A 14,323-nucleotide genomic window follows, 5' to 3' on the forward strand; every position below is an offset into this window, starting at 1 on the left:
TTATCTTGCCAAGCTTTTAAAATGTATACTAACAAGCCGTTTTCATATTCAGAACACAAAATCTGAATTTTCTTGCAATGCATGTGTATATAAATAACCTAAAACCATACATATCTCCCTATTGTGTACTTCTCTTCCATCTGCCTTTTTGTAGGAGCAGGAGAAGGGAGAGATTATTTTACACATTTTCATTAAAAAGCCTGAGGTCAGATCACCTGGGCAGAGGGGCTACTATCACCAGGACTCCCTACCCAAATCACTCTTCCAGGACAAATGAGCCCCAGACACCACATTGTTGTAGACTAGTTTGTTTTTATTTGCAATTTAAGATATAAATTAGTAAAGAATTCTTGTTAAACAACCAACAAAGATTATATAACCAGCAATGTTCAAATAAAAACCAGGCAGAATTTATTTACAAAAGGTTTAGATTCCATTGCAATACAACTTGCATAAATTACTAGAAGCTTTATATCATTATAAAAATAAATATCAAATTTGTTTCCACTTCTTAAGTACTCAAGTTCTATAATCACGTTTTATTTCTACTGTGTACATCTTTTACAAATAAACTTTACAGTAAATCCTATCACACCTATAGAATATATACCGTGGCAATGAAGTGATCAATTCAAGATATCCTGAGAAAAAAGATTGTTTTCAAAAGTCACACATACATTGGGGAAGCTATACTATGCCAACAAATTCACATATGTCCAACAAAAGTCTGTTCCAATAGAGTCTGTGGGTTGGCAGTGCCCTGTGGATCCTTCTCGTTTACAGTGGCACAAGATGTGGTCCGGATTTAGAGATCATTTTTATATATATATATCTGTATATTTATGAACTTGGGGAGAGAGAATGGCCTGCTGACTTTTTTTTTCCAAAGCAATTGTGACACCTACCTGTGGACCAAGGAAAAAACCAAATCATCCCAAATCCTTCAGTCCCATGCCAACATCACCATATTCTAAAAAGGAGTCCATCTGAAATGGTTTTGCCTCTTTCCCATCTTCAAGATCTGTGATTAGTAATTGTGCCTACTTGTAAAGTAGGTATTTTTTGAGTTACTGCTGTCAGCCAGGCGAACTGCACGGCCCTATCTAGTCCATCTGGACATAGGGACAAGCCTGATAAAAGACTAGACTAGTCCTTCTATGTCTCTACAGTCTGACTCTGCAAAGATCATCTATAAAGGGGTTTGATACCCCAAGTTTCAGGAGCACTCGCTCATCAAAGCAAGTGTCTATTAAGGGTCTAGCATAGTTAAAAAACAAAAAAAGTTCCAAGTTGCATACAAATACCCAGATTTTAAGAATCTATTTTTTCCAAAGAGAAAACAACAGCAGTAGTGCAATAAATACATTCCAGTTAAAGGAGTGATTCTGTAAAGCAGAACTTGAGCAGAAAAAGAGGGACCTCTAAAAGAGAATGGATCGTCTCCCACTTAAAGGGAAAAACAAAACAAAACAAAAACACCGGGGAAGACTGCAGTGCTCTGTCCTCAAACCCCGTGACAAAAAGCAAGAAATACACATTAAGCAAGTTTACAGGGCAACTGGTTCGGGGAGGCTCCCCACGGGGTAGGGGGGAACCCCAGGGAGCCCACTTACTTGCATTGCTGTGTGCGGCCCTTCTATAGGTAGGGCTGGAGGCCTCCACCAACCACGGTGCAGCCCTCACTGGCATCTGTCAGGGGAGGGGGCAGTTAGTCAGAACCCACCCCCAGAGCCATCAGTCTCCCAGACAGCAGCACAGCCACCAGCCCGCACACCCACACGCGCCATGCCCTTGCCCCCTGCGCCCAGCGAGCAGTTTGGGGGAGCCCGCTGTCTCCACCACCACTGCCTGAGACAGACTTCGGTCATGTTTCCGCATCCTCATTTTCTCTCCCCCTCGACTCCTTTTACAGGTCTTATCAGCTCAAGCCTGAATTATGAGCAACAAAGACGATATAAAGAAAAGGAGAGAAAGAAAATAGGCTCTCGTTTTCTATTTTGAAGATTTAAAAACTAAGGTCTCTGGGAAGAACTAGAACGTTTTGTTTCCTTCCAGCCAAAGGCAGAAGAGGAGATTCAGCTGAGACTCTATAAAGGGACAGAAAATACAGAAGCTTAGGCTCAGTCAGCAGGGGGAAAGCTGTCAGCTGCATCTTGTGGCAATTTGTGTTTGCCCAAATGAAAACAGTCACGAGAATACTAATAACGGTAATAATGATAAATCAAATGAAAAGTCAGTTATAAGAGGGCAAGTCCCGTTGCGAGGCAGGATCGCCTGGCCCTCCGCCCCCTTTCTGCCCTCACCACCCCTTCACTGCTAACTTGTAGTCCAAGAACCACCGTCCAAAGACGTCCTGTCTTTTTCCTGTTCTCCTGTAAGCTACAAAGCTTCCCCTGCCAGACCTACAGGTCCCCCGGCCCCTTCCCCGGCTCCTCGAGGGTGCTCACCAACCGGGGACCCGCCGGCGCCCCCTCCCCCAGGGCCCCGCGGGCCGCAGGCCGCCTACCTTTCTTGGGCTCGTAGCCGCCGCCGGGGGGCCGGTAGTGGGGATCCAGCGGGTGCGCGCCCGCCTTGCCCGCATCGCTGGCAGCCTTGGGCGCCGCGTGCAGCGCCTCTCCGGGGGCCGCGGCCGCCGAGTTGTACCGCAGGAGCCCCTGGCCCTGCAGCGCCGCGTTCAAGTTCCCGTAGTTTGTGTAGTTGCCGTAGAAAGGTGACGTGTAGTAGAGGTGGCGGCCGAGCAGCGGCGACGCGGGGTAGGGCGAGCCGCCCGGCGGCGCCCCGGACGAGGTGGGCGCGGCGGCCGCTGGCAGCCCCGGCGGCGCGCAGCCCGGGCCCAGGCTCGGCTGCTTGAGGTCCGACGTGGCGATCTCGGCCAGAGACCACAGCTTGGGTTTGCTGGCCGGCGGCGGCGCGCCCGGCGACGTCCGGCTGCCCAGGGGCGTCTTGCCGCCGCCGCCGCCGCCCCCGCGGGGCGCGGCCTCGGATGGGGGGCTCAGCAGCGGCGCCTCCACGCCGGTGAGCGGCGACGAGGTCACGGGCTTGGGCGGCGCCAGGTCCCGCTCGCCCTCCTCGTCGTCGTCCTCGTCGTCCTCCAGGTCGTCGTACTTCTCCTTGCACTCCGAGCCCGACTCGCACAGGGGGTCCCCAGCCCGGCACGGCAGCTTCTCTCCGTCCGACTCGGCGGAGCACGAGTGATCCGTGAGCGAGTCGACGTGCAGGCTGATACCTGCAGGGGCGCGGGCACGGTCTGTGGCACCCGGGGGCTCTCTGCCCCACCTGCTCCCTCACTTCGACCCAACCCGAGCCGCGTCCTCGAGGGAGCGTGACCTCCCAGGACGCGCTCACCGAGGAGGAGTTGCTCGGCCCCGGAGCTGCCAGGCGGCCGAGACTCCAGGCCCGAACCTGGAGCGTCGGGCGGGCAGCACCCGCCCCCCCCACCCTCCCCGTACCTCATCCTCCCTGACCTCAGCTTGGCGCCCCGCCTGGGAAGAAAGCTCCTGCGACCCTGCGCCCGCCTCGGCCCCTCTCACCTTCGTCCTCCGCCGAAGTCTCGGTGCCCTCCTGCGCCTTGTCCGGACTCTCCTCCTTGCTCCTTGCCGAGTCGCCCTCGTCCTCGTCCTCGTCCTCGCTTTTGTTCCTGGGGGCCCACGTCATCTTGTTCTCCTTCTTGAGGCGCCGGCGCGCGTTGGCGAACCAGGTGGAGACCTGCGTGAGGGTCATCTTGGTGATGATGGCCAGCATGATCTTCTCGCCCTTGGTGGGGTAAGGGTTCTTGCGGTGCTCGTTGAGCCAGGCCTTGAGCGTGGCCGTGGCATCCCGCGTGGCGTTCTTGCGGTAGGCCGGGTCATTGAGCTGGTACGGGTAGGCCGCGCTCCCGTAAGGGTGGTAGCTGATGGCGCCCGTCATCCCGGTCGTGTGTGCGTCGTAGGGCGCACCCTGCAACCGACAAGAGCCTGGTGAGCGTGTCCCTTGGGGACCTGCCGGGCGTCAGCGCCAAGGCGACCCCTCCACCCGCCCGTGGCCGCCTTTCCCACGATGCCTCCGGCGCTAGAGCTGCGCTTCCCGCAGCAACAGAGCAAAAGGACGCAGCGGGTAATTTAAGGTCAGCTGTTGATCAAGAAAAGCGATATGGTTTTATTATCAAAATTTCCAACTATTTCAGTTTCCTAAAATGACACATCTTCCCCTAAATGCCCCTGGGCCGCCGGTACAGACGTACACAAATACGAACGCACATACAGGCCCACAGGTAGTTTCTTGATATCTAAATTTCTCTGGATGTTAAGTGCGGCTGCCTTCCCTACTCCTCCTCCCCCGCCCTTATATGGTTAAAAAACTACCCCAGAACCCCCGCTCCGCTATTCACCATCCTAAAGCTCGGCAAATCCAATTTGCAACTCAGAAGCCAGTCACCGTTTCGAATTCTCCAAATACGTGGTAATTAGCATGTTAATTCAGCCTTTAACGTTTAAATTCGAGACTTTTACAGCCTTCGCCGAGGCCCCAGCTACTCCATCGCTGCCCTGGAATTCCGCCGAGGGCGGGAGGTGGCCACCAGCCCCCGTTACGGCCTCCACCATCTAAAACGCGCTTTGCCACACCCGGCCGGGCCCAGCTGCAGACCCCGAGGAGCGCGGGCCGACCCCGGGTCGGGGAAGCAAGAGCTGCTCTCGGTGCGCAGGGGACCGAGGCGGCACTTAGCTGGCCAAACGCCGGCCGACACGTTTTCCCGAAGCATGGCCTGTGGGACAGATTAAGGCTGAGATCTTGGCGGCCGGGCCGGGCCCCAGAGCCTCTGCCGATGCTCCCTCCCTTCCCCAGCCCGGTGACCCCAAGCCCCTACAAGTAGATGCTAAACACTCGGTAATCGCCCCGGAGGCCCCAGTGGCGCCGATCCTAGCGCCCCGCGCCGAAAGAAGCGAGCCCCGGCCGGCTCCGGACTCCTGGCCGAGCTTCGGCGCCTGAAAGAAGGACCACCCAGGACAGATCCCATCCCGACCCCAGCGGAGTCGCACTTCACAGGCTCTTGGGGAAAATGACTCCTGCAGCCGAGGGGAAGGGCGTGGAGCGCGAGGCTCGGCCCGCGCTCAGGACGTCGCCGGCCGACCGCCCTGCCTCTTGCCCTGGCCTCTCGTCCCGCCAGCAGCACGGCGACCCCAGTCGGCGATTGCGGAGACACCTCCCACGGCACGTTCCCCGCCGCCCAGCTCGCGGATCCCCGGCCCCGCTCCGCCAGCGCCGCGATCAGTGTCTCCGCGCCCGGCGTCCCGCATCCCGCTCGCCCGCCCGCCCGCGCGCGGTTACCATGTAGGATGGGAAGCCGGCGGCGGCGGCGGCAGCGTCGGCCGAGTACTGCAGCGGGCTGCCGAAGCCCGTGGCCGCCTGCGCGGTGAAGGCCGCGGAGCCCGGGTAAGGGCTGAACGCCGAGCCCGACGCCGAGCGCGCCAGCTCCTCGCTGCGCGGCGCCGCCAGTGCCGACGCGCCGTACGCCGGGCACGAGTATAGCGCCAGCGAGCCGGGCGCCTGGTACAGGTAGCCCTGCGGGTAGGACATGGTGGGCGCGGGGCGCCGGGCCCGCGTCACGCCGAGCAGCGGGCAGGGCGCGCGGCGCCCTCCATCCACGCCCGGCCGGGGCGCGGCGCGGCGGAGGCGGGCGCGGGGACCGCCGGCCGAGGCAGGCCGGCCTGCGCACTAGCCCGGGCGGCCCGCGGGCCGGGGGAGCGGCTGGGCGGCGGCGGCGGCGGCGGCGGCGGCAGCGCGGAGCCGGTGGGCGCAGCCGCGCGCCAGGCCGGCGGTCGGGGTTTGGGGGAGTCTGGACTCGGGAGTGAGGAGTTGAGGAAGGAGCGCTCGAGTTTCCGAGGGACATTGGAACGCGGAGCTGTCCGTCACGAGCTCATCTGCATATTCGGGCGCCCGCCCCCTCCCCTGCCCCGCCCGCTTCGCCCGCTCCAGCCGCCAGGCCGCGGCCGGGGGAGGGGCGGAGACGGGCCGGGGAGGGGGGCGGAGGAGCGGGCGGCGGGAGGGAGGGAGGAGGAGGAGGAGGGAGGGAGGGAGGAGGAGGCGGTGGCGACGCGCAGGCTTTTGTGGCGCAGTCGCCTCTCGCGCAGACCCAGCCCGCGGCTCGCGGCCCCGCAGCCTGGCGGGGCCGAGCAGTGCGCACCCCCTCCCACTCGCGCGGACTCCCGGCACCCGCCCGCCCACCTTCCGCGGCCAGCCCCCCAGACCCCGCCGCGCTGGCCCCCTTCCCTTGCCCCGCCCCCAGCTCGGCCCGCGAGAACCCGGCAGAGGCCGCCGGGCTGCCACCTGGGGGGACGAACGGCCCGTGCCCCCTCTCCGCCTGGGTGACTGAGCGCAGGACCCTAGTGCCAGGGCCGAGAGCCGCGGGTGATGGGGCGGGAGTGTGGCACCCGAGGCCCGGGTCCTCCTGGGGGTGGTGTGCGTGGCTCTCACTTCCACCTTCCTGCGTCCACCCTGCCTGCCGCACGGTGCGAAGCTCCCCGCGTGGCCTCGCGTCTGGTCTTCGGCCCCGCGCCGCCCGGCGTGTCCCCGCGGGACCCGGATCCGGGGCACTTTCGTTGCGAACTGCCAGGAGGGCCCTGAGGTGAGCTTTCTGCCCCGAAGTCCGTAGTGGCAAGCTGGTCCCGGGGTGTTAGGACTTTCTGCTCTAGGAAGCGTTTTAGCCCACGCCTCCAGTGCTTCGTCCGGGAAGACGCAGCCCCCCAAAGGGTTTTATTTTATTTTGTTTTAATAAGTTGACTCCTCTTTCGGATTTGTGTTGTAAAACACTCGGGGGAATGATTGTCACCGGACAGACCGCCTCTGGCGCGACGTGAAGCCTCGCTGTCGCTCGGGAAGGGACGAGAAAACGACAGGCTGGTGGCAAGGGCGGCGCAGTCGGCAGCACAGGTAGCTCAGGTAACAGGCGACTCGGGAGGTGCTTCGCAGGGCCCAGCGGCGAGATGCTTAGCAAAGGGCCCTGGGACCCCCAGTCCCTCGAAAACACCCTTCTCCCCATACCTTCTCCAGGGGCCGGGCCAGCGGAAGCGGGCGTCTGGCGACTGGGCTGGGGGGCCGGGGGGGGTGGGGAGGTCACCGGTGGCGCTCAGGAGGTCCACGGGGGGTCGGGTGTGTGCGGATACGGCGGGGTGCCCCACACAACAGGTGTCACTTCCTCGGCGGCCGTCTCGGGTGGGTGACCTGTAGGGGGAGAACGCGGTAGGTGGGAGCTCCGGCCCGCAGACCCACCCCCTTCCCGCAGCCCCCTGTTGGTTGGGCAGCTCTCAGAGTGGCCAGAGTTATCGCCTTCGGGTCGCGGTCGCGCGGGCGCCGCGCGCGCGTCCTGCGGCCGCTCTGCTGGTTGCGCCTGCAGCGCGGGGACCATGAGGCCCCAGTCTGCGGCCTGATCGCCTGCGGCACCTTCGAGGCAGTCAGGGTGCGTCTGTCTTTCCCTAGGTCCAGGGGAACCAGTTGTAAATGGCAGTGCCGGGCTTGAGCAGAACCCACCGTCCTTGGCCTGCGGGTGGGTGGCTCCCGGTAGGTGCGGTCCAGGCCCTTTAACCAGCCGCTTCTCCCCCGAGCCCCCAAACCACTCGCCCCCACCTGTCCCCCCACGCTGCCTACAAACCCCAGCCCGCTCCCGCCGCACCTCACTGGCCACCTCCCCCCCAACACCCCCTCCTCCGCCCCGCCCCTCCCCCACTACTTCCCACACACTCTGGGCCGCTGTGAGGACCCAGCAGGGGAGTTTCAACAATGCTGTGACCCCAAGCAGGACGTCCTAATTCAGTTCAGGGCAGATATTTTAAATCAATTATCCTAGCGTTAAAAAGGAAAGAGAAGGAGAGAGAGCCAGAGGCCCCAGCAGCCCTGTGGAGCATGCCTTTGACAGGACCCACGGCATTTGTGGTCTTCCTGGGAGGGAATTCGGCCGGGAAGAGGCCATAAATGAGACAGACACACGTTGGATGACCAACATAAACAGCAACAGATCAGGTTACAGGCCTTCGGTTCGCTTCCAATTACATAGTTTAAGTGAAAAAATCAGGTCTAATTTTTATCTCCAAGGAAGACTGGCTTGAGTATTTCCATTTCTAAAGACCAGTTCCTGCTGTTGCCTCATTAGCATTTGGGCCTGCCCCCCCTCGCCCTCCCTCCCCCTCCCTCCCCCTCCCCCTCCCCCTCCCCCTCCCCCGATCTCTCTCCTGGGCCTGATCTCTGCCAGGGGCAGAAAAGAAAACAGCGAATTATTACAAAAACATCCCCGGTTTGGAGCAGAAGCATAAGCTCCGATACACTCGATTTTGACATCAATTAAGTGTATAACCAGACATGTGCACGTGGCTTTGGAGGGTCTCGACTCGCCCAGGGTGCATCTCCAGAAAGGGCTGCCAGGCTCTTCCCTCTGCCTTTAGCTCGGCGCTGCTGATTCTGAAGACAGCCTCTTCTCCGAGTGTATTTATCCCCCAGCAATTATACTCCTCCACTGAAATCTGAATTTTCCGTACTGCTGCCTGCTACTAATAAAACCCGTCTACCTTGCACTATTAAACAGTCGAATCGCCCTACATGCCGTTTTTATTAGTAGTGACTGTAGCAAATTAAAATGCCTACGCAGAGACATTAAAACTTACGCTCTGCATTGTTATTGGGATATATAAACTCCGTTTCGCTTTAAAGCTCTCTGATTTTTTAAAATCACTTTCCCTTTTCGTAGATTAAAGTTGGCTGGGTCTTCTTTTTAAAAACTCAATCGAAACAACAGGCTGCATGTGTCGAGGCTCGACGCGGTGGCTGGGAGCGCGGCCGCCTGCGACGGTGGCCTGGATTCGCTGGAACTGCGTCTCGGGTCACCGCGGGGAGCGCTCGGCTGCGCCCCGGGCCGCCAGGCCGCCTCTCTCCGAGAGCAGGGACCTAGATGCTTCGCTCACGGGCGTGGAGGGCGTTCAGGCCTGTGGAGCGTCTGCGTCCGGACGTACACTTGTTTTCTGTGGCTTTCAGTTGCCCTCCGAGCTGGATTTAAAGAGAAGGGCCGGCACGCAGGGCCAACCGGGTAAGTGCCGGGAAAGCGCGCTCACACGGAACCATTAACCTGGGCAGTGAGCTTTCAGGTTTACGGTGGATCCCCTCGCCCCTTTGCCCCAGGTATGCATTCAAAAAAAAAAAAAAAAAAAACCGGGGGTGGTGATGGTTAGCACTGTCACATTTCTGTTTCTTGTCCCAACAGTGGCCGATGCTTTTGGAACAAGTCGGCGTGGACATGCACGTTTCAAGAAGCTGTGGTTTCCTGGAGGCCAAGCTCTGGGAAACGGCAGAAACGCTCGCGGGCTTGGGCTCCGGGCCCTTCCCGGAAAGCGGCGGCGGCGCAGACCGTGGCGCCCTCCACCTCCGTCCTGGGGCTCCCGGGAGCCGGGCAGGCTGAGCGGCGACGCGGCCCGAAGTCGTGCGCGCGGGCGGCGAGGGGGCGCTGTGGCCCGCGGCTGCCGCCTCGTCCCCGCCGCGGTGGCCCCGGCGCTGTCCCCGGCCACCGACGGGCGGCGGGAGTCCCGGACCTGCCTCCTCCCACGTCGGTTTGATTCGGGGAAGAAGGACAATAGCACTGGAGCATTTCAATAAAACCTGAGTCTCACTCGACCTTTCTCTCGTTCCGCCTTCTGCCCTGTCTTCCGGGGAGTTTGTAAGAGTTTGGTGGGAAAATAGGTGCCATTGCGGAGCGTGTAAATTTGGAGGGGGGTCAGTTAAGATTAAAGAGACACATTTTACGTGGTTCCCCCGAATAAAGTCACGTGTGAAATGTAAGTCGTTTCAGTGTATAAGGCACATTTCCAGTATGTTCCTAATCGAGTTCTCCTGTGCCCGCACTTCCTGGCGGAACTGCGGAGCGAGTGACAGCAAGAACCAGGAGAAAGAGCACGAGAGTTTGGTTGTGCGTTTTCCTTTGTTTTTCTTTTCTTTTTTTGAAAACCGAAATACGTCGCTATAAATTGTACAAAATTTAAGTCAAACTGAAACGTAAATGCCTTCCAAGCGGGGTTGAGCCCGCTCACGATTCTGTGGACACTGTGGATTTCCGAGGTTCTCAAACTCTCTTCTGATGGGGCCACGTGTGTCTGGAAAACAAAGTCGTAGGCGAACCCGCGCGAGGCCCAGGGGTCCCCCACGCTCCTGTCCAGGAACCCCGAGCTGGGACGCGGCCCGGGGTTTTCAAACGGGCCCGAAAGCCTGGGCCCTGCGGGCAGCGCCGCGGGTGGGCACCGGGGCTGGGGCCCCAGGACGCAGGGAGCTCTCTTCTGCACCTTCTGGGCTCAGCCGGCGACCCGGCTCTCCCACCAGCGGCTCGACCCCGGAGCTCGGACGACTATGAGGTCTCCTGGCCGCTAACGTGTCCCTCCCGGTTTCCTTTAGTGGCAGCACAGATGCCCCGCCTCCGACGCCCTTCCTGAAGTTTCTCCCGCGCTGCGCCCCGAGAATCCTCCCCTCGCCATTTCTCAGCATCCCACAGGCTTGGCCTGCGTGCTCCCCTGGCTCTCGGCTCATTCCTCCTCCCCGCCCGCCCGGAACCGCAGACCCTAGAGGCGAGGCGTGCGCGCGGCCCCGCGCCCAGGTCCCCGCCGGCGTCCGAGTCCCGGGCCTGGAGCGCCGAGCGGGAACTGGATGGCGGGTGCGGGGGGGGGAGGGGCGCGGGCCGGGTACGGGATGAGGGATCCGAGTTACCGGAGACCCGTTTCCGGAGCAGCGAAGACCCGAGCGCCCTCGTCCTGCAATCGGCGGCTGCCTGGAAGGAGAAGTGTTCGGGAGTCCTCAGCCCTCCACGTTCACGGCGTGGACTCGCACACACGTGCGCGCGCACACGCGCGCTGCCCGGGGAGGTCCGCGCGCCGCGGGAGCTGCTCTGGGCAAGTGGAAAGAGATAAGAGTTGTCAGTTTTTTCTTTTCACTTTTCTTTAAGTGTTTCTGCAAGACAGTCGTTGGAAGAACTTAGTTCACCTCCATCCCCCACCTCTCCCCACCCCACCCTCAGTCCCTCCGGCAGCTACTCCATCACTCGCTTCGCATTCTCCGTTTTACACTCCGGAGCGCACCGTGGGACGTGAGTGCGGGTGTGAGCGCGCCCAGGGGGCTGCAGAGACCGCGCGAGTCGCTCCGACCGGCCGGAGCAGGTAGGATCCTCGCTCGCAAGAAAACATGGGAGAAGGAAGTGTGTTTTGACAATTGCTTTCATCAGAGAAGCGAGGCTGTATAGGGCGTTTGTCTGGGGCCACGCTTCATATCCTTTTGCTAACTCTCGGTTTGTGCACCCAAATGGCTCGCCCAGACCACGATTCGGCGGCGCGTAGTCAGGCGCACACACCAGCCCTCCCCAAGTTCTCCCACACACTCTGACACAGCTGGGTTGCAGAGCCAGGGGTAAGGGAGGACTTTTTTTTTTTTTTTTTTAATACTGGAGGGAATGCAGAAAGAAATGTTTGATACATTTGATTGCATTAAAAGTAAAAACTTCAGTTGGATAGAAAATAAATTGCTGACACCAACCGGGGAGAAGATATTTGCAGCCCACCTAAACGGCAAAGACTGCTCTGCAGAATCAGGAAGGGTTCCCAAGGTCAACGGGTGAAGGCAAGCCACCCAGTGGAGAAATGGGTCAGGGATGCAGGCAGACCCTCCACACAGAGGAGACCTAAGAGCCAAGTTCGCAGAGGCTCACAGTCACTCTTGACAGGGAAATCATACAGTGTATAAGATGCCACTTTACGCCCACTGGATGACACCAAACGAGGCCCAGGGTGTGCAGAGACAGGGCACTCACTCTCCCTGCCATGCTAGTTGAAATGGCTACAAAGGAATTAGGGAGACATTTGGCCGCATCTGAAAGAGCAGGAGGTGCCCACTCCCTCTCACCCTTGGATGCCTTGCCTTATCGTCCACCACAAGAAAAATGCCAGGCAGGGGCACGGAGGGCCCAGCAAAGCCCTTGCAGCATTGTTTGCAAAGTGCAGGGCTGGAAACGTCCTAAATGGCAGGAGAGGCCTGGATACAGAGTCTGTGGCATATTCCATGGAACAGAGTGTTCCCCAGGGATGAAAGTAAGATAGCTCTGCTGGTATCAACATGAGTGAGTCCTGAGAATACAGAGTTGAGCGGGGAAAATAATAATAATTTTTTTAAAAAAAGATACAGACAACTTGATGCCGATGACAGAAATTGACAAAACCCAGCAATATGTGTGCTATTTACACATGGGGGTGGGGAGTGCAGTAATGCTGTGGGGAGGAAGGTCTCCCCTCCGCTGCAGGCCCACTGAGTGCCTGGGAAGAGGGGTGAGGGGAGTCCACTGTGTTAGTCATGTTTTATTTCTGAAAAATACATCTGCTGCAAATGTCACAAAAGATTATTAACTTGGAATGATGGTTACGTGGGATTCTATTACTGTGTACATTCCTACCATGTGAAATATTTTACACTTTGAAAATTAAAAGAAAAATATGTGTTATCATTTAAAAAGAAGAGTCATAGCACAGAAGTATAGTGAACTAATTTAGGAGAGCTTTCTTAAAAACAAAACAAAAAAACAGGTTCTCAAAAATTTGCATTTTTGTCTCTTTCTTCCTCTCTTCATCCCCCTACCCTTCAAAATATAAAGGTAAACAAAGTCTTGGATTTGCAGTTTAGACCTTTGAACGGACTGTCACCCATGTGTCTTTGGGCCATCGTCCAGAGCATGGCAGGTAGAGAGGGGCTTCCTGGGCAGGGCGCTCCCTACAGGACCCTGGGCCCCTTGTCTGGGACCTGCAGGTTAGCGGCTCACCCCATGGCCACTTGCTCTGCTCAGGGCCGAGGCACCGTCACAGAGGGCTCTGGAGGGGAAGGACAGCGTTGCTGCCACCGGCCACCTGCATGCCTCTATGGGGAGAGAGATGCCTTTGCCCTGGATGGAATTCGGCATCTTCTCTCTACACACAGTAAATGTATTTTAGAAAATTAAAGTTAAGATTAGAGAGAAGGGCTGTGGAAGACAGAAAGATGGGGGGATGGCCAAGGGGGAGGGCAGAGTGTAGCCTAGAAAGGAAAGCAGAAGAGAGGCTGGGGCAGGGTAGGGAGACTCCAGGCCCCGGCAGGCCCTCAGCCCCCACACACCCCTCACTCCCAGAGTAGAACTCTGTGCCTTTCTGGCACTTCAGCTGCTTCTAGAAACAATTCTCTCTGCTCTCATTCTCTCCATTTCAGCTAGACGGATTGGCTCTTGCACACACATCTGCGGAGAGGCCTTGCTCAGGCAGTGATTACAGAGGCCTCCACGTTCCATTCTATTCCCCAACCTGCTCAGAGCCAGGCTAGGAAAGGGTGCTGCTTCCTGGGAATCCCCACAATTCCAAAGGCTCCCCTGCGTCCACCACCGGGTGGAAGGCCCTTGCGGCTTACTTCCACTGGCAGGAAGCCATCGGGCTGGCTGCCCCCTTGCTCTCTGCTTGGGCCCCCTGGCCTGCTGACCCTTCTTCCTGCAGCCACACCCCCTCGCACATCAGCCTCTACACGTTGCTTCCCCCGAGAGCATCCTGCCCACGGGGCTCCTTCATCCCTCTGCCTCGGGGCTCTGTGGCAGCGGCAGCCAGAGCTGCTGCTGGTGTCCGGGTGTGAAGGTTCTCTGACCTCAGTGCTGCCTCTGCCTTCAGGCCTGGCAAATCGTGGGAGCTAGACAAGTATTGATTGAATGAATGAAGGAATGAGTGGATGGCTTGCTCTTGGTTATTCATCTTTACTTCTAAAAGGTACAGCAGGGTGTTGAGGGAAAGAAACAAAAAAATCACAGGGACACTTGCTTACGTTTTACCCCCGCTTCCCTCCTTGGAGATTCCTCCGCACCTGAGTGTCATGGACACTCGTAATCCAGGCAGATCCGATCACGCCTCAGGAGCCCTGCTCTCCAGTGTAAAGCACGGTTGATTTGGGATGTTAAATTTTAGGGCCCAATGGAAATACGCACTTAAAATAACATTTAGTTTTAAAAATAAATTCCTGAGTTAGCAATCAGCCCCAAACCTTGCATTCCTTGAGGAAAGTGAGCGTGCATTTTTATTTTTGCATCTCAAATGACCTGTTCCCAGCACACAGACATTTGGGAAAAAGGAAATTTGACCAAAAGCAAACTGGACTTTTATGATATTTTTAGTGAAAAATTCAGTGAGAACAAGTGTTTAAAGCACTACTTAGATCCGAGCAAGGGTTTTGTAGATACAGACAACCTTATTGTAAAACTTATTTTTAATGGCACAAACCTTACGATAGCTAAAACAATTTTGACAAAGAAGAATAAAGTGGGACGAATCAG

General features: G+C 57.8%; 2 protein-coding genes across 6 annotated transcripts; one reads left to right on the forward strand and one right to left on the reverse strand.

Moving 5' to 3' along the window:
• Positions 1–305: 305 nt before the first annotated feature.
• IRX2 (iroquois homeobox 2) lies at positions 306–5,624 on the reverse strand. Of its 3 annotated transcripts, XM_061189107.1 has the most exons (5): positions 5,305–5,624; positions 3,531–3,936; positions 2,507–3,226; positions 1,614–1,689; positions 309–905 (listed from the first exon to the last, which is right to left on the reverse strand). In XM_061189107.1, the coding sequence occupies exons 1-4, from the start codon at positions 5,551–5,553 to the stop codon at positions 1,637–1,639; spliced, it is 1,428 nt and encodes a 475-aa protein (XP_061045090.1). In that variant the 5' UTR covers positions 5,554–5,624; the 3' UTR covers positions 309–905; positions 1,614–1,636. The 3 variants fall into 3 exon arrangements, with proteins under 3 accessions (XP_061045089.1, XP_061045090.1, XP_061045088.1); XM_061189106.1 differs by having other exon boundaries at positions 306–1,689; XM_061189105.1 differs by lacking the exons at positions 309–905; positions 1,614–1,689 and having other exon boundaries at positions 1,701–3,226.
• A 490-nt stretch (positions 5,625–6,114) lies between these two features.
• On the forward strand, positions 6,115–9,781 carry LOC133090738 (uncharacterized). Of its 3 annotated transcripts, none has more exons than XM_061189108.1 (5): positions 6,115–6,601; positions 6,753–6,915; positions 7,453–7,533; positions 8,714–9,049; positions 9,224–9,781. In XM_061189108.1, the coding sequence occupies exons 4-5, from the start codon at positions 8,767–8,769 to the stop codon at positions 9,610–9,612; spliced, it is 672 nt and encodes a 223-aa protein (XP_061045091.1). In that variant the 5' UTR covers positions 6,115–6,601; positions 6,753–6,915; positions 7,453–7,533; positions 8,714–8,766; the 3' UTR covers positions 9,613–9,781. The 3 variants fall into 3 exon arrangements, with proteins under 3 accessions (XP_061045091.1, XP_061045092.1, XP_061045093.1); XM_061189109.1 differs by having other exon boundaries at positions 6,753–6,906; XM_061189110.1 differs by having other exon boundaries at positions 6,813–6,915.
• Positions 9,782–14,323: the final 4,542 nt, after the last annotated feature.

Source organism: Eubalaena glacialis, chromosome 4 (genome assembly GCF_028564815.1).
Source record: "Eubalaena glacialis isolate mEubGla1 chromosome 4, mEubGla1.1.hap2.+ XY, whole genome shotgun sequence".
In the NCBI taxonomy this organism is placed as follows: Eukaryota; Metazoa; Chordata; class Mammalia; order Artiodactyla; family Balaenidae; genus Eubalaena; species Eubalaena glacialis.